The following is a 21,996-nucleotide window of genomic DNA, read 5'->3' on the forward strand; positions in this document are numbered from 1 at the left end:
GTACCCTTGAGGAGACAGAAGAATCCTGAGAAGATCCGAGCAAACAAGATAAGGGGTGGCAAACATCCTGGCTTTTCCCAGAGCATGAACAGTGCGTGATCAACAATTGTATTGGCTGAATGATGTGTGATGTGAGAGTGGATTGGGCAAAAGTAGAATGTTAGAATATATGCACAGAGAAGCAACCAGCTTAGAGGATATAAAAGAGCACTGCTTGTAAAATAAAGGAGGACGATTGCTGTAACTGGATATTGAGTGTCGTGTCCGTCTCTACGACGACATCTTCCAACCTAGACAATTCTATGATTCTATGATATATATGTATATTTATAAATAATATTGTATTTATTGTATTATTATACAATATATAAACATATTATTTGTATATATATATTTTTTTTTTTAATAAAAGCTACTACCTATAAATTTGGGAATGAAACTATTTGTGTTAAAGCACAAAACTGATCAGGGTGTCCTTTAAGTGACTTCTTGAATATGTAGCTTTTTTAGAGAAAAAGATATGATTTTATTGCTAGCTTTTTAAAATTCTTCACGCTGGACTGGAACTGCGTTATGTTTTTCCTATGCTTTTGTATCATCATTTTCATTTTTCCTGTAGGATGAGCCCAGCTCTGGGATGGATCCCTGCTCTAAACGCTACCTTTGGAAAACCATTCTGAAGGAAGTTCAGGATGGCTGTGCAGCTGTGCTGACATCCCACAGGTAAGACCCTAATCCCAGCAGTCATCATATTCCTGTCCTCTCTCCTCACCTGCTGCCAGCTGAAAGCAGAACGTATTCTGAAGGTATGCTTATTCTGGTATGAAACACGGAATATGTCTTCATATTTTATGGCAATTCCTTCCTTCTTGTGAAAATGGAACTTGTGTAAATCCTCAATATTATCTATATTTAATTTCAAGGGTTAGACTGTGGCTCAAGGAGGCTACAGGCACAGCAAAAATGATGCAATGTATTCTTCCTTTTCTATGGTCTTTCTATTCATTGTTGCAGTTTCTCTTGTTTGGAACACTAGGTTATCCTTTTGCAGCTGCGCACTTTATAAAGCCTTACATAAGGAGGTGGGAGTGAAAAACTCTCTTCTGATTTTATTAAGGATTCTGTTTTGCATCAGTGTATGAAGAGAGTATGCCATGACATCCTAAAGACAGATGCCTCAGCTATTCTCTGTAAGCACTACTGGAAATGGTAGGAGTGACCACGTTCTCTTAGAAGAGTCTATCTACATAAAATATCTTGTCAAGGCTCTGATATGGTCATTGGTATATGAGTTTAATGGATGAAACATCAACACTGTTTTGTAACATCTATAGTAAAATGGAATAAATTATATGTTCCTTTTAGGCAATATAGTATAGTACATATAATTATATATAAAATGTCTTTAAGTGAGGGAGAGATCATGAAAACCTGCCCAGACAGGACAGAACTCATTAATCAAAACAGCAATGTACTACTTACAATATGTCAGGGGGGTTGGAACTAGATGATTTTCAAGGTCTCTTCCAACTGAAACCATTCTATGGTTCTATGATTCTGCGATTTTAGCTGAATGAGATTTGAAGCATAGATGAATCAATAAAAGAATGGAGCAAAACTTCCCTCAATATTTTCTAGATATTGTTCTTTTCAGACGTTCTCAAAATGTATTTGTTGTCCCTGTGCATGTGTGGGCTACATTACTGATGGAAAAATGCTCTCAAAAGTGTCTACTATTCTATTTATGGAAGCTGAATCTTGAAAATCACGCACCTGTATTTGATCCCCAAGTGCTTACCAGCTCACTTATTTAGGGAACACAAGTTATGCATTGTGAATTAAGTTGAGTGATTTTCAGGAAGCAGTGTGCTTTGACTTTTCAGTCCAGATTAAGAACACTTAGTTGTCAAACACCAGCTAAACAGAAGGGGTCTGTGGTCTCATTACTAATATGCTGTAAACAAAAAAAAACCCAACCCAAACAAACAAACAAAAAAATCCATCAAATTGTTAGTAATTATTCATTTAGCTTTACAAATTAATGACTTGAAGCAGATGTAAGTGCAGTGGTAGTGTACACGTTTCATTTCTAATTAATAAAACATTGTTGTGCCAGGGTGGAGGAAGGAGAAATTATTTTATACTGTTTATACTATTTGCAGAAGGTCATTGGAGATTTAGTTGAAATTCTTTCAAAGGCTACTTGTATAAGTAAAGGAATTTTCTTATGAACTGAATCTTCATGCATATCAGCAAATAAGTGCATAAAGTATAGAGATGATTTCCTGTATAAAATTAGTTTATGAGGTCTGTTTACTTCATTTTCAGAGGCAATGCTTAACTTTTGTTTTTGGGGGGGATGAGTGAGATTGTATTGACTGTCCATACAGGCCTAAATTTGTCTTACTTTGCCACAGCTGGGGTGTCTTATGCCAAGGGGAGCATTAGGAGTTACTGCACCCCAAAGAGACTCAGCTAACTTCCTGATTTGTGGAAAGATGTGTTAGGAAGCCTTCTCTCCATGTCTCAAATATAGTGGTTTGGCAGCTCTCACCATATCCCTGTCCTATTTTAAGGAAATTGTTCCTAGGAGGGTACTTAATTGCCATGCTTGTTCAGTAAAAGCACTTTAATTTGGACTGTCAAATGGCTGAGGCACACGAGATAACTCTTGTTTATCAATCTCAGAAGAGCTGGGGAGCACACACAGTGAATTGCAGGAACATCAAATAACTTTGACTCTTTGAGATGATGGATACGTCCCAACCAACGTCCTATGGCTAAAGCGATGCTTTGGAAGAACTGCTCACACAATTCTGTATAATATGTAGAACAGCAGCCCGTCTGCCCTAAGCTTTACAAATCAAAGTTATTATTTATCATCTGAAGCAGTTGCATCTAACAGGATCCTGCTTTTCTATTCAGCTGCATTTGCATGTCCTGAATTCTATTTGCATTGTAATGTTTTGTATTTTATCAGACTAAGGGTAACAACTTTTTAAGGACATGTGGTAATATGCAAGAGGTAAGCTGAGCAAACTTACTTCATTATTCTCCCTCTATCCTTTAGCTGAGAATGACCACAAAGAGATATTACAGGGAATAACAGAGTTTGTGGCTCTCACACTCAGTGGTATTTCTGAGACTGCCTATCAGGAATTTGCCTGTGGTAATAAAACCTTTGTGTTGTGGCCAGAATTGTCCAATTAGTTCTGGACTAAAAACATAAATTCCATTTTAAGGTTCTCTTCGAGCTGTCATGTGGTAATAACTTTTGTCGTGTACTGACTAGGGTTACAATTTGGGCTGTTGACTTTAAAGTCAAAGGTTTTGTGTACCCATTTTTGCAGCTGTCCAAATTCCTTCCACTTTAATTAAAGTTAAGTATAAGTAAAGTTCTCTGTTTTTACTATTATTCTTTTAATCTCCCCAGTAGTATGGAAGAATGTGAAGCCCTCTGCACACGGCTGGCTATTATGGTCAATGGAAGTTTCAAGTGTCTTGGTTCTCCCCAGCACATTAAAAACAGGTATTATATGTCAACTTCAAACCTTCTGGAGCTACATTCAATCAAAGAGCTGGCTAGGCACTTTAATAGTGCCAAGGCATAAATACTTATGACTGCTAAGCACATCTTTCTTTTCCTGCCATCACTGAAGTTAAAAAAGAGCCAATTAGGATATCTTAGCAAGCTAAATTGACACATGGCATTACTAAAATGCTTTGTAGTCTGCACTGGTAACTGAAAGAGACAGATCTGTATCTAAAATGAAGCACTTCTGCACTCAACCTGAGAAATACACTGTGAGAATTCAACATGTTGAGATGAAATCCACTTTCGTTCGTTGTAAGGATTTCTTATAACAGGAAGAAGCACTTTTAACAGGTCAGCAGGCAGTAAGACAATGTATTTTGCACCATCTCTGTTTCCTGCCAAATTCACTGGCAATTACAGATATTTACGCTGTTTTCTGTGTTGTGTGCATGAGCCTCTTCTGCATCAACTCTGCTCATGAATTAATTTAATATCTGTTAATGAGGATGTTTGTTTAGAGGACGAGCTCAAACCACCGTAAAGGAAACAGGATCAGAAACTGAGAGGGAAGTTGCTGCAACTTATAGCTAGAACAGTCACATCCAGTAATATGTAAAATTTTTATGATACCCGGACAGTCAGCTGTGTAAAATGATACAGCTCATTTACAAGCAGCAAAGCTACACTGCTTTGTACTAGCTCAGCGTTTAGCACTCAAGTGCAGATACATTTGACAATGTAAACAAGCTCTACAGAGATTTTTTGGAATTGCTGTCTGCCATGGTTATAGGGCAGAAGTTATCTGGGTCTCTGATAACTTCATGTCCCTTGAGGGCACTTTCGGCTTTTTCGCCTTCCCTTTGGGTAGAACTGTAGGCTGTGTAGAAACGTTTCGCAGCTACATTAGCATGACAGGCCTGATTTATATTTACTTTAATAAGCTCTTTCCTTTCAAGGTTTTTTTCATCAAGACAAACTTTCAGCTAGAGACCTTACAAATTGGATGGTGAAAAAAAATTAGGTCTGCATCTATGTTCCTGATTGTTCTGTGTGATCATAGCCTTCTTTTCGTGTTTGTGTTCCTTTCAGAGAATAGTTGCCTCAATTTCTGGAGGCATGAGAAGTCAATTGCTCTTCAGCAGTTTCTGCTTCTTTTGTATCTAGCTCTTTGGTTTTGCCATCCTGTCTCTTATTCCCAAATTTCATAGCACACAGTGACCGTTTGTCCCACTAGCCAGAGTACTTTAGCAGCAGCGCAGACACCCTTTATTCCTTTTGCAGTAAGAGAGACAGATGTCTGTAGAGGACAGCTCAGACCTTGGGCAGGCAAAACAGCTTTTTAAAGATGTATGTGTCCCCTAATAAGGAAAAATGGTACATCATTAGGTACATCATCTGAGTGCATAAAATTAGCTGGGATAAATGTGGGTCTTGCCTTTTTGTGTTCAGATCCTCTGGAGTAAGTGCGTGTCTCTGTCTTCTTAGCTTGACCTTGAGAGGGCAAAACCAGGCATTCCACAAAGACTAGCTTCACCTTTTTCTGAGTGACTTTGGCATTGTTTTGCCACTCCTGGTGTTTCCTTTAGGAGCATCTTTTCATCCACCTTCTTAGGAAGCAAGACATGATAAGCATACTTATAAGTATGCACCATATTCATATAAATAGGACAGTTATTTCTCAATTTGCTGCACTGTCTCTGTAGATATACTGCTTTCAGATCACAGTAAGCAAATCAATGCAGAAGAATAAACTATATGACATGCTGGAAGTATCTTCAAATTAATTCTGAGTATATCAAGACGTTCACAGGTCAGCCATTCAAGAATCAAGGCTGTACGAGCACCTCTTTTAAATTCTCCAAAGTAAGGTCATGATAAGAATGCTTGGCAGTCGTATTTGTAGCAATTAGTTGTTTAAAATCATTGTAAATTTTAAAAAACCCACACCTTCTCCACGTTAAGAATATTTCCTACTATCAGCACGTTTATGTTCCCTGTTTTGCCATGACAGTTCTTTAATGTATGTCAGTGGCATTCATGTGGGATAATATGTGCACTGGATACCAATATTGATGAGGCTTTCCACAGAAACTGTGTAGCTGAAACTGCACTAAGATTTTTCATATAAGGCAGGATGACTAAAATCCCCTTAACTCCTAGCTTATTGATTGATTTAGTCTCCAAATTTTCCACACTTACTGTTCAGGAACCTATTGAATTTTTCTGTAACTTTAGAACCTTTTATTAGGAAAAAATATTCACTAGCTTTATCAAAGGATTTAATTAAAATCATGCAGTTGTCTGAATTTGCTCTGACTGCCGAAGTAATTTTCTTGGCTTCCGGGAGCAAAGCCACTGTAGAAAGCACAGTCTTAAAGCCTCATATACACACAGCTGTTAAAGCTTTTTTTTTGCCTTTTTTTTTTTTTTTAATTAAGCATACAGTAAAGAAATTTCCATGCTTTCTTTGGAAAACTTTTGATAAGTGCTGGGAAGAAGCCAAAGACTGTCCCTGTACTCCTGTTATTTTTTTGCTTACTCTGGCTTCCAAAATTCCCTCCAGACAGAACTCCTGACTGTGGTTTTCTCTACTTGCCAATACAGTGCTCCATCATAAACCCCAGGTTGTCACACACCTAATAATTGAAGTAATTGTTAGGAGATCAAGAAACCCAGTACCTCTGTGTAATTCATGTTCTGAACTGTTTTGAAGACAATTTCCAGATACACTGCCGTGTACCTTATGGAGGACTTCTATGTCGACGTGAGATGGGAAAGAAGAGAAGCAGGATTCTTTTACTTATTACTCCAAAGAAAACCACTGAATTAATGAAACTTTAAATTATTTTAATCTTATTATTTTCTCACTTTCTACTCCACCTGTGAACATCCTGAAAAACTTCCAGGACTTGAAAGAATATTGAGCTACTCCTTCTTCCTTCCCTCCCTAAGGCTGAATAACCCTATCATTCTCATTGCCATTGAGAGCAAAATATTGTTCCTTCTAAAGTGATAGACCGTAAGGATTTCTAAATCTATTAGGAAACACCTACTGGCAGAAAAACACTTTCCTTAACAGCCGCCTCCACTGGTATAGTCACTAGTCAGTTTTATTTTTCAGTGTTTTCCTGCAATTAGCACTGTCTAGTGGATAGAGCCTGCCTAGTCTACTGGCACCATCTTACAGTAAAAACCGCATCATCTTAAATTTTGTTTAACAAAACTGTTCCATGAAGCAATGTAAGTGAAGGAAAGCATAAGAAAAACTGTTTGCTGCATCTGAATTAATCTAAATCACTTGTGCCATAAAAATTGTTTTTGATGGTGCTATGTGTGTGAATGAATTATTCTAGTAATATACATATTTATGTTAACAGGCAAGAATGGCACTAAAATAAATTAATCGGGACCATAGTTGTAGATTATCATGTTTTTTTCTGTTAGATTTTGCAGCTTTTTTTTTTTTTTAATTTGCTCTTATCTACAAGCAGCTTTTGAAATTCTTTAGTCTGTCTTCAATTTCTGCAAATAAAATTAAACAAGTATTTTAAAATAAAGTACAAGGTCTAGCTTTGAAAATTGGAAGAAGGAAAGAAATCTAAGCACTGTATGAACACTTAAACCAAACAAAACTCTCATACAGCTTTTATTTGTGATAGAATGAGTCCTGTATTGTAAGAAATAACAGTAGGAACACATTTTGATATGACATGTGATTACGTTATCATGTCTCAAGATTTTTTTTCTCCTTTTCAGTGTAGCTATGGCCACTAAAATGTTTGTTGGTTTTTTTTTTTTTCTTCCCTTCCTGGCCGTTCTGTCTATCTTGATGGAAATCCTCAGAATTGTTTTATTTGCTTTTCCTTTAGTACCATTCCAGCCTGTAAAGTCTAGATTATGATCACCTTTTTGATGGATGCGTGATGAAGGCTTAATGGGTCTTCCTTGGGGCCCTGTTAAATTTGCTTCTTTGCTGCTGTGGGAAGCTTCAAGGATTCAGTTTTCTCTCTCACTGCACTTTCAGCCCTTGGCAGATGTGAAAGACTATAATCTTGGACTGAATACAGTTTTGTCAGATGGCGGTACAAAATTCTGCTATGAAGAGTATGGGTGAACTCCAGGAAGATGATAATGTGAAACATAAAAGCTTCATAGGGATATAAAAAGTGACACATGCTGCTTCTAATGTGTGAGACTTGATTCATTTTTCCAGCTCTTGCGCAAGCCTGTTACAAAATGCTCATCCAAAATGTCTTCTCGCTACAAATGTTGGTGTTTGGGTTTCTGCTCCTGACTGTTGCCCCCTGACTATATTTATCTCTGTTTAAACAGATTTAAAGTAACCTCAAATGTTTCTCAGTAGAATAATAAATGTTGGACTTTAGAAAGGCCTTTTTGTTGCAAGTGGCGAATTTCTGAATAATGCCAAGAAGGGTGTTAGCTGTAAAGAACAAACTGAAGTGCAATTTCCAAAAAGTTAGCATCTTAGGTTCTATAGATGTAGTTTGTATGAGATAGATGTGTTAGCAGTTGTGCCTGTTAAAAAACTAATTTCAGACAGCTCCTGCCAACTGAGTCAATTACTCTAAATTGTGAATGGATTACATTTTAATGCTCTCTCCAGTATTCCCCATTATACTTAATGTTTTTTTAAAAATTCACAGAAGCATTTCCATGTTAGATACAGCTGGCCAATCCTCTGGGAACAACGTTTTGAATACTATCCTTCATTCTAGGGCCATCTGGACAGACTTCTCATAGCTGAAAAAGCCATACCGATTTTTCAAGTGCTGGACACACATCAAGTTTTTGCTCAGATTATATCAGCAAGCCATCTGATTAAATTACCCAACAATTAATCCATTTGTTATAGCAGAGTTAGAATGGAAAATGTGTTGGCAAGCTATTGACACTTTACCTTTTTTTTAAAGGTTGATTGAGAATATTTTGTTGCTTTTCTCAAACTCACACGTAGATTTCTTAAATGGAAGAGAGAGGATTAAGTTTAAAGATCTCATCAATATTTCAGCCTTCAGTGGAAACAGTGTTATCGTACTAATAGATATACTAGCAGTAAGTTTCTTACATGCCATAAAACATACAAGTGACTATAATTTTTATTCCTGTTGACTAGAAAACAAATTCCTTTTGTACATGAAAAATATATTAAGGCAGCGGATGTGTACTCATGTAATATAACTATTAGTTTATCTTCCCAGAGGAAAGCTTGAAGAAAAGAGTTCTTACAACTTTAAAACGCACAGATTGAGTGTTCAGAAATGAGCGATATCGTTGCACTCTCATAAAACTTTGTGCAACATTAATTCAGCCCTACTGTGGATATGCATTACAATGCTTTTTTTTTTTTTTGTCATTTTATACTATGTTTTCCACAAGACACTGCATCATATCTGTGTACCTGTTCATTCAATGAGCAGCAACTAATTAAGATTTCATCTTCTTGTCTTTCCCCACTGTATGATCTGTGTACTGGTTTTGCCAGACATTTTTCAAACCTGTCTCTAAACACAGAATTATCAGCATTCGTTGGAGCAGGGCTTCATAAATATCAACATCTATGTTTTTCACAGTACTTCCATGCTCACTGTATAAATGGAGGTTGGCCAGGGCGTGGGAATCTGCAATCACTGCTCAGGTCAGGCTGGGCAACCAATTCACCAGGCAGTGAGAGTGACTTGTGTCTTGTATGTTTTTTTGCCATTATTATTTTTGTTATTGATGTAATTTTCCCTTTTGGTTATTGTTCTATTAAACTGTCTTTGCCTCACCCCATAAGGTTTTTTTTTCACTTTCCCCTCCTTTTCTCCCTCATCTCCCTACCCTTCTCAGGAGGGAAGGCGGAGTGAGCAAGAAGCTGCATGGTCCTAGTTGCTGGCTGGGGTTAAACCACTGCACCCTGGAAAAACCACAATCAATTACAAAATAATGAAACAAAATCTATCAATTCTATATGAATATGGAAGACAGGTTTTATAATTTATTTGTTGTGTGTGTGTTTGTGTCTAATCAAGTTTCTCTGTTTGGCAACACTGAGGTTCTGAATAATTGCAGAAGGAATTCACATCTTGCAAGTGATAGCATATTTGCATTTGATTTTAGCATTTTTTTTTTAAAAAAAGCAACTATTTCAAATTTAATAAACTTTTTTTTTCCTTCCTAGATATTGTCTTTACCTGCCACTTAATAGATAGAATAGATAGAATAATTAAGTTTATTGTGTGATTTAAAATTAACTTAAACTGTAATGTATTTGTTTTAATAATTTTATTTCATTTTTTGTTTCTTTTTTCAATGTTTTTCGAAGTGGTTTTTTTTCTCAATCTTGTTCAAGTTTTGTTCTCTTTGTAAATTGTACTTGTGTCTGGGGTTGTGAGGGGAATGACCCGAATCTGTATCCCATGCTTCAGCAATCATACTGGCATAACAAAGTTAGCTTGTCTAGATGAGGCCTATTCACTTAGGGAAAGTAGAACCACATCTGTTTGCAAATGAATGTAAAACAAAGCAGAGGGGTAAACAGCACAGTAGCAAATTATTCCCTCTCTTTGATTTATGGCATATATTCTGAAAGATTCGGTTCCTTGCAGACATTAAGTGCCAATGTTCTTTTCATTATTTTTTATTTTTTTATCCAATAATGTCGTTTTGAAGTAATCTTTTGATCAATCAGACTAGCGCGTACATAAAGTATGCACATTATATTTCCACCAGTAAACTTTCTGGGAGCTGTAATTTTTTGATGCATATATATAGAACAACATTCTCTAGGAAATTTAATCCTTGATAAGTGGAAAAAAAGCATATGGATGATTAGATGCTTTTCTTATTCATCAAGATTTAGGAAATAAGGCCATGTTCTTGATTTCCTTATGTTACGTTCACCAGTTTTGATTGGGGGAGAGAAAAGATGACAAATGGGCTTTGAGAAGAGTGTGATTCAATGAACCAGTCATTCTGGACCCTCCTGTAAGTTAAAAGATTGGCTTCCAGGTTTGGTCTTGTCCATTATTGGACAAGAAAACTCCTAAGTGTTTTAAACGAAAATACAGATTTTTTTTTTTTTTAAAGCAAATAGAAGTCTGCTGATAATGGTTTCTTTCTCACCCATCACAGAAAACAGGATTTCATCAGTCAAGCTTCAAAACCCACTCATTTAGTGCCTCTAGGGACCCCTTGTGACCAGCCAAGTGTAGGCTCAGCAGTGTGGCCACAACGCACTGTGTTGCAGCAACTTGTCTTCTTGTCCCCATTCAAATCTCTGAACCACAGCCTCTGAGAAATGGACAGAAGGGAACTTTGAGAAGTTAGTATTACTTGATCTGCCTCCTCTACTTTGTATTTATGAGAATTTTCATCCTTTGGGCAACTAAATCCATTTCCATTCCCATTGCAAGGCTAGAAAGAGCACCAGGAAAGCAGCTAGGGGACTTCCTTAACGCTATAGATCTGGCCACACTTTATTCCAGTGTATGACTGCAGCTTGTGTGGACACATATCTGGAGTAGTTTTATATTCTCCGTCTTTGTACTACTGGTGGTGTAGCTTTGGAACTGTATCACAGGCTGCAAAACCCTTCTGAGAAGTGAGGCACTATTTCGGTGATTAGCCTAGGCTGGCCTCCTCTTTGTGACACTTATGCTGAAACAACTGTGAGGGCAGATTAAAGACCTGTCTAGCACAGTATCCTCTCTCTGACAGTGGCCAGGAGGGAAAAGTACAGGAACAAGATGAGCACATGAAGTTACTTTTCCATATTACTCAACCACCCTTCAGCAATTTGTTGCTTAGAGGCTTCCTAAGCCAGAGGTGGTCTTAGTGGATTTCTCTCCCCCTCTTCATGTCTCTAATCTCTTAGTCAACTCATGTCAAGTTCTGGCATCCAGCACATCCTGTGTCAATGAGTTGTACAGTTTCCCTATGTGCTGTAAAGAGAACTACTTCCTCTTACTGATTTTGCATTGCCTTCCCTATAATTTAATTTGATGCCCCTGTTCCTGCTTGAGAAGCACAGGAGAGTGAGGAATCATTCCTTAGTTACATTCATTAGGCCAGTCATGATTCTGGGCTCTGTAAAAAGAGAGTTCTACCACCTCATCATCTTTCTTTGATGCTGCAAACTTTTAGCCTATTTAGTAACTCCTGACTTGGAAATTGTTCCATTCCTTGTTGCCATTTGATGTTCCTTTTGTTCCCTTGTTATTTGAGCTGCTCAGCTAGCTTGAGGACCTGTGTAATTAAAGGTGTGGAGTTCTTGGATGCGTTTTGTAGTCGTTGCTAAGCTCATGCTTCTGCAGCTGATGCTGTTGTTAATACTCAAGTTAATTAGTTTACAATCAGTCTGGGAATTTATATTTTAGTTTCAGTCTCATGGTGGCATTTTAGGAGGTAAAGCACTCAATAAGTAATACTCCCAGCACTGCTAATGAGGTGAAAATCAAGCGCGAACAACTAGTTCAACTGAGGGAGAAGTGGAAGGATTGAGAGGAAAAATATTTTCTTTTGTCAGAATATGTGTTTTTGTGTGTGTGTACACACAAATAAAAATGCAGGTGTTGTTAATGTGGTAGAAATTAGCAGTGGAAAATATCTTTCTTTTGCAGCAGATGGCTGCTAAACAGGTGTGCTGGCTCAACTTACGCCGTTTTAATGGTAATGTTTTCCTCCTTAGGTCTTGAACTATGAGGTGCTAAAGGTTTGATCCTAACAGTGCTAATCAAACCAGATTGTGCTTTTCTCTGTAATTCCACTTTGGGTTTCTGAATTAATTATATTATCTGAATCAGAGAGGAAAACAGAGTGAAAAAAATTGGTTAACTGAATTTCCATTGCCTCAGTTCACTGCTGAAAGCAGATTGCTCATTATAGCAAGGGGAAATGTTTATTGCTTATCAGCTTACTCTATATGGGGAGCTCTTGTACTAAAATGAATCATAAAATCAACGTATAGAAGCATAATAATTTGACGAGCCAAAAGAAAAAAATCTTTTCAAGCTTTTTATTTATACCTTGCTGGTGGTTATGCCATTCACAATTTAGAATTAAACCAAAGTTGCACAACTTCTCTGTCTTTGCTAATCAGAATTTTGATTCATTTTCTTTGGAAAGTTCATTGCATTCAATTTCATTTTATAAGACTGTTGAACATCTCCAGAAGCCAGCATTTTTAAAACTGTAATTCAATGGTGGCTGTGTAGAGATGCCAGAAAACTGATCAGAATCTATGATCTCTTGTAAAATGTTGCCTCAGGTCAGCTGTCAAGTAAATTGAACACCCTTGTTAACTGCATCCATCTTTGTAACATCTTTTTTTATTGTCATATGTATTTTTTCAAGGATGATGCTATGCATTTAAAACATTTAATTAGAGATCTATTATGTGTTAGTAAATCATTGCAAAGGAAATCAGCCAGCTACTGCTTTGGATTCCACCTTATTCTGGTTCTATTCGGTGTAACAACACCGTTCATCTGTCAGATCGTATTGCTCAGTGAATATTCAGTACCTTGCAGCTTGGCCCTGATAGAATTTAATTCATATAATGTCCTTCAGGAACCAACAAACAGGACACTGCGTCAGGAGCAGTGTCTTACTCCATTTCAAGCAGTTTGGGGGTTGCATTTGACTGAAAAAAAACCCAGAAGAATCAATCAAAGACCAAAAAACCATGCAATAATTTATTTGTAATGCAGATTTTCATACAGTGCAACTTCTTATCCAGAAGCTGTTGCTGTCATACTGAAAATATAGCAACTATGGTTTCATTCTACACAAAGAAAGAGGATTCTTCTCTGAAGAGATCCTCAGAAATTGTATTTTGAATTCATGTGAAATTCTTAATAGAAGAAAATCTGCAGTCTAGAATTTTTCATTGTGGAAACTTACGCTGCTCTGAAATGCATGAAGACTTTATCACTTTGCACCAACAGAGGTTCTGGTCCAACAGAAAATAGAAGTTTAAGCCCTTACATTGCTATACGTGTATTATAGATGAGGAACATGTGGTGCTTCATGTGCAGTATTTTGCTGGTAGTTGCCCAGACAGTGGTGAAACTGGACATATGTCTCAGAATAGACCTTTCAATTTTTTATTACACTGATACGCTGTAGACTTTTTTTTTTTCTATATTGGAAAAGGGCAACGTCATAGAGTGTGCTGTGATACATACTTCTGCTTTGATCACATGAAAATGTGCTTCACACCTGTCAGATCCAATTAACCCAGCTGCTACCCTGAGTCACAAGTTGTACACAGAAAAGACATGGGAGAGGAGGGTATTGGCCCAAGGGAGTAATACAGGGGATAGTCGCTAGAAACTGAAAAACTATAGTAAAGGATTTGGCAATGAGTAATTGTGGAGTTGGAGAATGGAGAAAAGGAAGTAATGTTGGAGTGAAGGATGTGGGAGTGGTGGGCAGTGGGAAGACAGAGGAAGTGGCAGGTTTTTTGGGGAACGTGGGCAATGCATCCTGAGCTGCCTGTCCCTCTCCTATTGCTCACTGTCAACAGAGAACAGCAGCGGCAGAGGAAAGCTCTTCTGACTTGGCCCCTGCTACTCTTTTTTCCCTAGCAATTAACCAAGAAGGTGAACCCAAAGGGTTCATAGCTGCCAAGGAGGATGGGGAGGGGAGGGACGCAGCAGCAGCAGCCCTGTATTGCCCCATCTCTCTGCGGAGCTCTGCCCTCACACCTTGCTCTGGGCACTGGTGCCACATAACTTCCAACGCTTAAGCAATGTGCATAAAAATGCGGTTGCCATTTCAGTGTTTATGGGTTTATTGCAACTTCCCCAACTACATATTAGCAGTGAGTAAATCTAATAAAAATAATGTGTTGGTTAGATTGCCTGTACTTAACTTTTATCACATGTATGTTGAGAAAGAGAAGTTCATTTCCTAAATTATTCTGAGACAGATTGTGTGGCCATAGAGCTAAAGGAAATTCATTAACTTTACCATCTCTCTAAATACCCCTATAGTTTCCTTTGTGTATCTGTAAAACACAATTGTACTCACATTGCTGAAATAAAAGCTGTTCAGCTTTGTTAAAAGATTTGAAAAATAGTGCTACACGCCCCTTTCTCAGAAAAGTTAAAGGATTTTTTTCCTTCTGTGTTTGTGATTGGTAATCTTCAGTTTTTTGCTAACCATTCAAAGCAATATAGTAATTAAATCATGCTTTAGTTAGCATAAGTTCAGGGACGTTGGATAGTGAAATATCCTGTAGTAATTAAAACATAGACATATTTTTTTGTTGTTTCTGTTCATTATCATTAATTTAACATCTTTCTCATTGAAATTCTATTGTTCGATAGTATAATACTAAAATCACAATGATAATACAACAGGCATACATCATGTTATTTGACATAATTGCTATAGGAAAATCAATCGAAACAAATGTTCTTCCTGTCTTCATAGTGTAGGCAAATGGATTTATGTTTCTGTGTATCATTCTCAGGTTTGGAGATGGCTATTCTGTCAAGGTTTGGCTTAGTAAAGAAATAAGCTATCGAAGAATGATTTTGGACCGTCTACAACTGCATTTTCCTGGAACACAGTTTAAGGTACAGCTAAAACTCCTCATCATAGTATTTTTCTATGGCAGGATTAAGTATGGGTTGGTAAGAACAACGTATACACATTTGGATATATTGATCTTTTGGGAAAAAGTGTGTATGAGCATCCCTTTTATTTTCCTATTAAACAATTCTTAAAAATATGACTTGTGATATTGATTAAACTAACTCCAGTCATTTAGGCAACATAAATAAACAGGCCCTTTCTCTGAGTGAAAAATTCCTTTTGCTTTTATTATTGATGAAGTTGAACTCACCTTTGTGTTCACCTGAAGTGGGAGTACAGGGTAGTGACTGAGAATATTTGCTTTGATTGCTTTCTGATAAGGTCCATAGATGATAAGTCTCAGTCTTTACTGAGATTCTTTTATTTGGTAGAAAGCCTTAAAAAAGACCTATAGTAGTTAAATTTCAAGAAAAACTCTCAAAGGTCTTCAATTATTTTGTTAGGATTTTTTTTAACTTTTTCCATGTTTAGGAAAAGAATCATGTAGAACTATGACTATCTTAGATAGATATACCTGTTTGTGTATATGTTTATACATGTGTGTGTTTGCTCTGCCTTTTCCCAGACTGCATTGTAATAGCACTAGTCTGTTAAATTAAAAACCTGTAGCATAAAATTATCCTGAATTTATACATATTTTCTGAGATTAACAAAATGTCATCTCAGTACATGCACAAAATGTGTGCTCTGAATATGAACGTTTCTATGTGCCACCATGTAGACAAAATACATTCTTGTTTAAAAGCTCATATTTCTCATGTTAAACTGCAACGAGAGGCTATTAAAAGCAGACTGGTTATAAGAAAATGTAATCTCACCGTAATGTGCATTCACTTTTATCTGTTTCTATCATTTTTTCTATCATTTTTTCTTGTTTTAAGGGACAGCATCTTAACCTGCTCGAGTATCATGTACCACGAAGTCAGGGATGCTTAGCAGAGCTCTTCAGAGTCCTAGAGAATCACAAAGCTTTTCTTCAAATCAAACACTACTCCATTAGCCAAACCACATTAGAGCAGGTATTTTTTTCTTTTTCTTTCTTTGTTTTCTTTCTTCTTTTTTTCTTTCTTTGTTTTCTTTCTTCTTTTTCTTTCTTTCTTCTTTCCTCTTTCTTCTTTTCTCTTTCTTCTTCTTTTCTCTTTCTTCTTCTTTTCTCTTTCTTCTTCTTTTCTCTTTCTTCTTCTTTTCTCTTTCTTCTTCTTTTCTCTTTCTTCTTCTTTTCTTCTTTCTTCTTCTTTCTCAGCCTTCTGAAAGGCTGAGAGATCTGGAACTCTTTAGCCTGGAGAAGAGAAGGCTGAGGGGAGACCTTATTACTACTTACAAATATCTAAAGGGTGGGTTGAAGGAGGATGGAGCCAGACTCTTCTCGGTGGTTCCCAGTGACAGGACGAGGGGCAATGGGTGCAAGTTGGAACATAGGAAGTTCCGTTCCAACACACGGAAAAACTTCTTTACAGTTCGGGTGACAGAGCACTGGCACAGGCTGCCCAGGGAGGTTGTGGAGTCTCCTTCTCTGGAGATTTTCAAAACCCGCCTGGGTGCAGTCCTGAGTAATGTGCTCTGGGCAATCCTGCTTTAGCAGGGGAGTTGGACTACATGATCTCTAGAGGTCCCTTCCAACTCTGGAAACTCTTTGATTCTGTGATTCTTTTCTCTTTCTTCTTTTCTCTTTCTTCTTTTCTCTTTCTTCTTTTCTTTTTCTTCTTTTCTTTTTCTTCTTTTCTTTTTCTTCTTTTCTCTTTCTTCTTTTCTCTTTCTTCTTTTCTCTTTCTTCTTTTCTCTTTCTTCTTTTCTCTTCTTTTTCTATTCCCCTCCCCCCTGCTTTTTTTTTTTTTTTTTTTTTGTCTGAACATGCTGTCTATTGTAATTGTTGATGCAGTAGAATACTATATCATTTGCTGGATTACTCAAATGTATGCAGCAAGCCAGCTGTTGCAGGTCATCTCAGGTCTACACAGTAATTTCATGAACCCTATTGCTTTTACACTGGAGGTTAGCACAGTGAAAACATCACAATAAGCCACATATTGGTACTATGTGGAAGCATAATCAGTGATTAGATACATCTAGATCTGTGTGGGATGAAACGGTGGGACTGTGAACTGTCACCACCACAGTCCAAAAGGTGGGTTCTTACCAATGTCCTTGAAAAGGCGGAACCAGTCTCTGCAAATTACAGTAAACTTTAGACTTGCGGGACATTTTCCTTTGAGAATTTTCTTTTACAGTGTCATGCTGCACGTTAGAGAACAGTGGACAGAAGAGGTCCCACTTCTAAAGACTCTGAAATCCTATTTGGGCAGCAAGAATAGAATGGTGGCAAGGATGGGGTTTCTGGGTGGTTGTGAGGTGTTAGAGCATCTTCATATGCAACTTCTTGTTAAGTATTCTACAAACTGAGGGAGTCGCATCTAGTCAAAATATTATTTTTCCATGATAGATGGTGTGAACTTATTTTTTTTTTCCGTGTGCAAATCATTAATGAAATATTCTGATCTGTACTGATCTATTAACTGCTTGTAATGATCTATTCACTGAATGACTGAATATAAAGTAACTTCAGCCTGTTGATTGTTCAGGCATTATTCACTCAAGCTTACTTCCTCGCCATTATTCATGGTGATTCATCACCTCAGTAACCTACCATTGTTTCCTCTCTCTGACTAATGGAGTGTCAGTTTTAAAGAGGAAAATAGTTCTGAATAACAAACACCCTTATAATGCATCGCAAGTTTGTTTGCATATGAATATGATCATTTGAATCAAGACTAGCCATCTTTCTGTTCCTTCCTGTCAAATAGTTGTGTGGTTAAAAAGCAAATAAACCTTTCCTTAGTAAGATCTGTTAAAAAAAAACAACAAACAAACCAAAACCAAGGAGGTCCATCGGTTGTTGAATCATCACTCTGCAGTGTTCAGAAGTGTACTTCACCTTGAAATATCTGGACCCTCATCTGTGGTGGTTATTGACAGAAGCAGAGGGCTCAAGTTCCTTAGGTGTGTCATTTCAAAGCAAATTAAAACAATTGTTTCCCACTAACTTGTGCAACAGTAAAACATAATATTAATACATAAGTTAGTAACTCATTTTTATAATTCATCAACTGCTGTGTTAGCTGGAGAGGTGAAGAGGGACTATTTCTAGAGTTTAAAAACATATCTCTAGGGGGGTTCTCCCAACATAATCTATTAATTTTTGTGTCACAAAAGCTTAGGGTAACAACTGAAAAATGTCATAAGCTATGTGTCCAAAGTTTCAGTTCAAGTCCTGTTATTTTGAAAGTCCTACTTTTTTCATGTCTTACAGGTATTCATTAATTTTGCTACACAACAGCAAGGAGTCTCTCATTCTTCACAGGAATCTCCTGTTCATCATGACCACCTGCCAGTCTAGGCTCAGAATAGGAAACAACTTCAGCAGCATATATGTGTGTGTATGTTTGTGTATAAATACACACATTTTACATGCAAAAACTTCTTAGCTGTTAACAATTGGTGCGTGAGAAACAAACAGTAGAAGCAGAAGTGAGTTTGTATTTGTAGGCCAGAAAGAATGCTACCAGTTCTCAGTAAACCAAGAAACTGGTTACCTGCAGACCAAAAATCTGCCAAAAAGTAATGCTTCTTAATTAACTGAAAATTTATATTATAAATGGCCTAATTAATGCAGCTTTGTAAAAAAAAAAGAAAAAAAAGAAAAAAAGAAAAAAGCTTATCTGAAATGTCACAGTATTTTTTTTTGTGGTGGATCTACATTCGACTACAGTAATCTTCGTTGCATGCACACTTAACATCTAATTTTTACATGACAGTGCAAGATAAAACCATTGAATAGTAGCAATAGCTAGACTATCACCCAATATTTGTATTTAATAGCACAATTGAGAGCCTTTTGACTTCTGTATTAATTCAGTTCTGTGTTGTGACAAGGTAAATTAGCCTTTTTATTGTATAAAGGATGCACTATATTCCATAAGGTTTTATGTTAAAAAGGTTATTAGTGTACTAGTCTGCCTCCCAGTTATCTTAAGTAAATTTAACAAGGTTTCATAAATCATACTTGACAATGAGTTTTTCCCTTATGCCTGCAGGTTGCTGTTGGAGGAATTCTCAAGTATCTTTTGAAAGATCAATTTCCTTTTTCTCATCTTTTTCTTTCTTTTTTTCCAAAAAGAATGTCAAAATTCTCTTTAATGGGCATGTTAAAAAATAATAAGATAAGCATTCAGACATTGATCAATAAACTGTTCAATAAATGTATATTATGATGCTAGATACTTCAGACAAGGCCATGCCACAGCCTTCAGCCTATACGTGCATAAAAGAAGTAAACGTTTAATGAATAAAATCTCCGTGTGTATTGAGGGAGGAGAAAAAAAGTTATGAAAAAATTTTGGAGTAAACTGATGCCTCTTCCAAAACAAGTCTTTGGGGTTCCTGTGAAAAGTAGCTGATGCCTCTTTTATTGGACTATGTTGTCTGACAGTTGAAATTGTAGAACCGGTGACTTAGAAGTGAATTGCTGCAATACAATTCTGGTGTTGGCAGATGCGGGGGAAGTATACTTTGAGATGGAAGAATTTGATTTTAAAGGGACAATTTTGCAGAGCTGCTGCTCTATTTCCCTGCTGTACGGTGATGAAATATTAAAAAATATATATTTGTGTTTTAGGCTTTCCAAGCTGACTCAGAAGACTGTTTATTAAGGCTTGATTTGTTGGTGTGGTTTTGGCCCACTATGTGTTTTTAAAGTCATAATTCGGGTTCCTTATTTCTATAAAGGTGAAATTAAATACTGGAAAAATAAAAAAAGGCGGAGATTCACGGACTTGGTCTGCATGTATGTATGAATCAGAGTGAGTGAGCTTATGAAACTGCTTTATCATTAGAATGGTTTGGTACATACAGTCTGCTGTATAATATCAGAACTCTGTGATGCTTCTCAAGATCCAAAGCACTGAAGAGCCATTAAACCCCAACAATCACCATCCTGGTAGAAATGCCATGGCACAATGGGATGGCTGTGTTTGAGGTGAAACCAGTTATATTTAATTTCTGCAAGATTCTGGGAGTGGAAAGTTTCTAAGGTCCCCAATCAGAACAAAAAAAAGACTGATCTTACAAGGCAGAGTGTGCAAGAAGTAGTGGAGGTGAAAAAAAAAAGAAGGCAAATGCAGGAAATTTGGGCAGAAACAGGGGTATGCTATCATGAAAGTGTCCTGCTTAATTTCAGGATCTTGGGGTAAAAGAAACTGAATGTACAAAACACCACCAAGCATTTTTGAGTCATAGTCTGAAACCACTCAACAGGAGAACGTTTCTAGAGCTTTTGCTCAAATGAAAAACTAGAAGGGAAAGTATGGCAAGAACACGTGCACAGGACTTTTTTTTCCTTTCTCTATTGGCATGTCTAGATCTGTAAATTGCTGCCTTTATGATTGATTTGCTTTCTTTGTTTTTGTTTTGTTTTTATAAACTAATATCTCTCTCTCAAACATCACAAGTCCTTAAAAAATGAACTGCACACAAGGAAATTTAGAGGATGGATTTGGGAAAGGAGATGGTGCCAGGTCTCAGGGTGTAACGCTGCTGAGCCAGAAGGTCCCATTTGTATGAAACTGTGACAAGAGTGCCTATTCCTGCTTCAGAAGTGTGCCAGGGAGTTGAATTAATTAAACAGTCCTGCAGCTCACTTAGACCAAGGGAAGCATAAAAGCATACAAGACTCACTGTGGTGAGACTGAAAAACAGTGGCCTAGCTGAATGCTTAGATAGGGGAGTTTATTCAGGGTTTGTCTGTATAACACTAATTAAATGTCATTTTTTCTGATTAAAATGTGAAAGATTATAGTAGTTTAACAGATGAATACAGTAAATAAGGTTTACTTCAGATTGATGGTTGAGTAAATTCAGTTAACAGTGTTTTTCTCTTTTTAAATTGGTTCATATGCATCTCAGGAGACCCAATTTAATTCAGGCAAGCAGCAAACAATGTCTGTCTACCAATCCTTTATGGCTGAAGAAGGTCAAAATCTAATTGAGTTCCAGTGTACTGGATTCTGTTTCAGAGGATATTTTTCCTCTCCTTGACTTGCTGCATTCTTGAAGTATGTAAGTTTCAAGGAAATCTTTTGAAGATTTTTGTTTTTTGAATTTTTTTAAAAAATAAATTCCTAAACTAGGAAGCTGGACAAAAAAGGTCGTTTATACATTAATGATGAATGAATCCTGGAATTCATAAATCACACAGAAATATCTCTTCTTCTAACACCTCTGGATTTTGAATCAAAGACAGCTGAGAATTTTAAACAATAACTTCTCTTGTGAGATATTCGTTAGGGGAGCTTCATGCTTTTTCAACTGGAAATTTCTCTATGAAAGTGTGCCCTTCACCCTGAATAATAAAGTAAAATTAAGCTCAAAATTAGAAAAATCAGCTGAATTTCTGAACTTCTGAACACTAATAATGGAGAGATGATTTTCATGCTATTAAGGGACTATTCCACTATCTAAGCCAAAAGAAGGGCTTCTGTCAACCGTAGAACAGATTGTTTCAGGCTCTAATTTAATTTTCATACAATTATAGAATGAGGTGGGCAAAAATAAACTGTAGGTCTGAACGTTAAACCAAAGGATCACAAATTCAGTGGAGGTGGAGGGGTGGTGGTAGTAGTGGACAGGATAGCGAAACTCATGAATTGTCATTTTGAATCCTACTACATATTACATTTCTGTATAGATTTTTGTCCTGAAAAGAAAAGAACTTATTTCTCTGGATTGGTTCTTTCATGACCAAAGATGATAAATTTCCCCCACGGTAGTGAAAGATGTGCAATGTGATTTTCAGCAGAGAACTT

At 36.9% G+C, this 21,996-nt stretch overlaps 1 protein-coding gene across 1 annotated transcript in view; it reads left to right on the top strand.

Moving 5' to 3' along the window:
- Positions 1 to 18,805, top strand: part of ABCA13 (ATP-binding cassette, sub-family A (ABC1), member 13) — a 207,582-nt gene extending 188,777 nt beyond the window's left edge. Inside the window, exons 58-62 of the mRNA XM_009883803.1 lie at positions 620 to 723; positions 3,437 to 3,529; positions 15,015 to 15,120; positions 16,021 to 16,158; positions 18,447 to 18,805. Coding sequence (XP_009882105.1) covers positions 620 to 723; positions 3,437 to 3,529; positions 15,015 to 15,120; positions 16,021 to 16,158; positions 18,447 to 18,533 — 528 coding nt within the window. The 3' untranslated portion in view covers positions 18,534 to 18,805. The remainder of the gene's footprint in view (positions 1 to 619; positions 724 to 3,436; positions 3,530 to 15,014; positions 15,121 to 16,020; positions 16,159 to 18,446) is intronic.
- Positions 18,806 to 21,996: the final 3,191 nt, after the last annotated feature.

Source organism: Charadrius vociferus, unplaced genomic scaffold, assembly GCF_000708025.1.
Source record: "Charadrius vociferus isolate BGI_N301 unplaced genomic scaffold, ASM70802v2 scaffold103, whole genome shotgun sequence".
Taxonomy (NCBI): Eukaryota; Metazoa; Chordata; class Aves; order Charadriiformes; family Charadriidae; genus Charadrius; species Charadrius vociferus.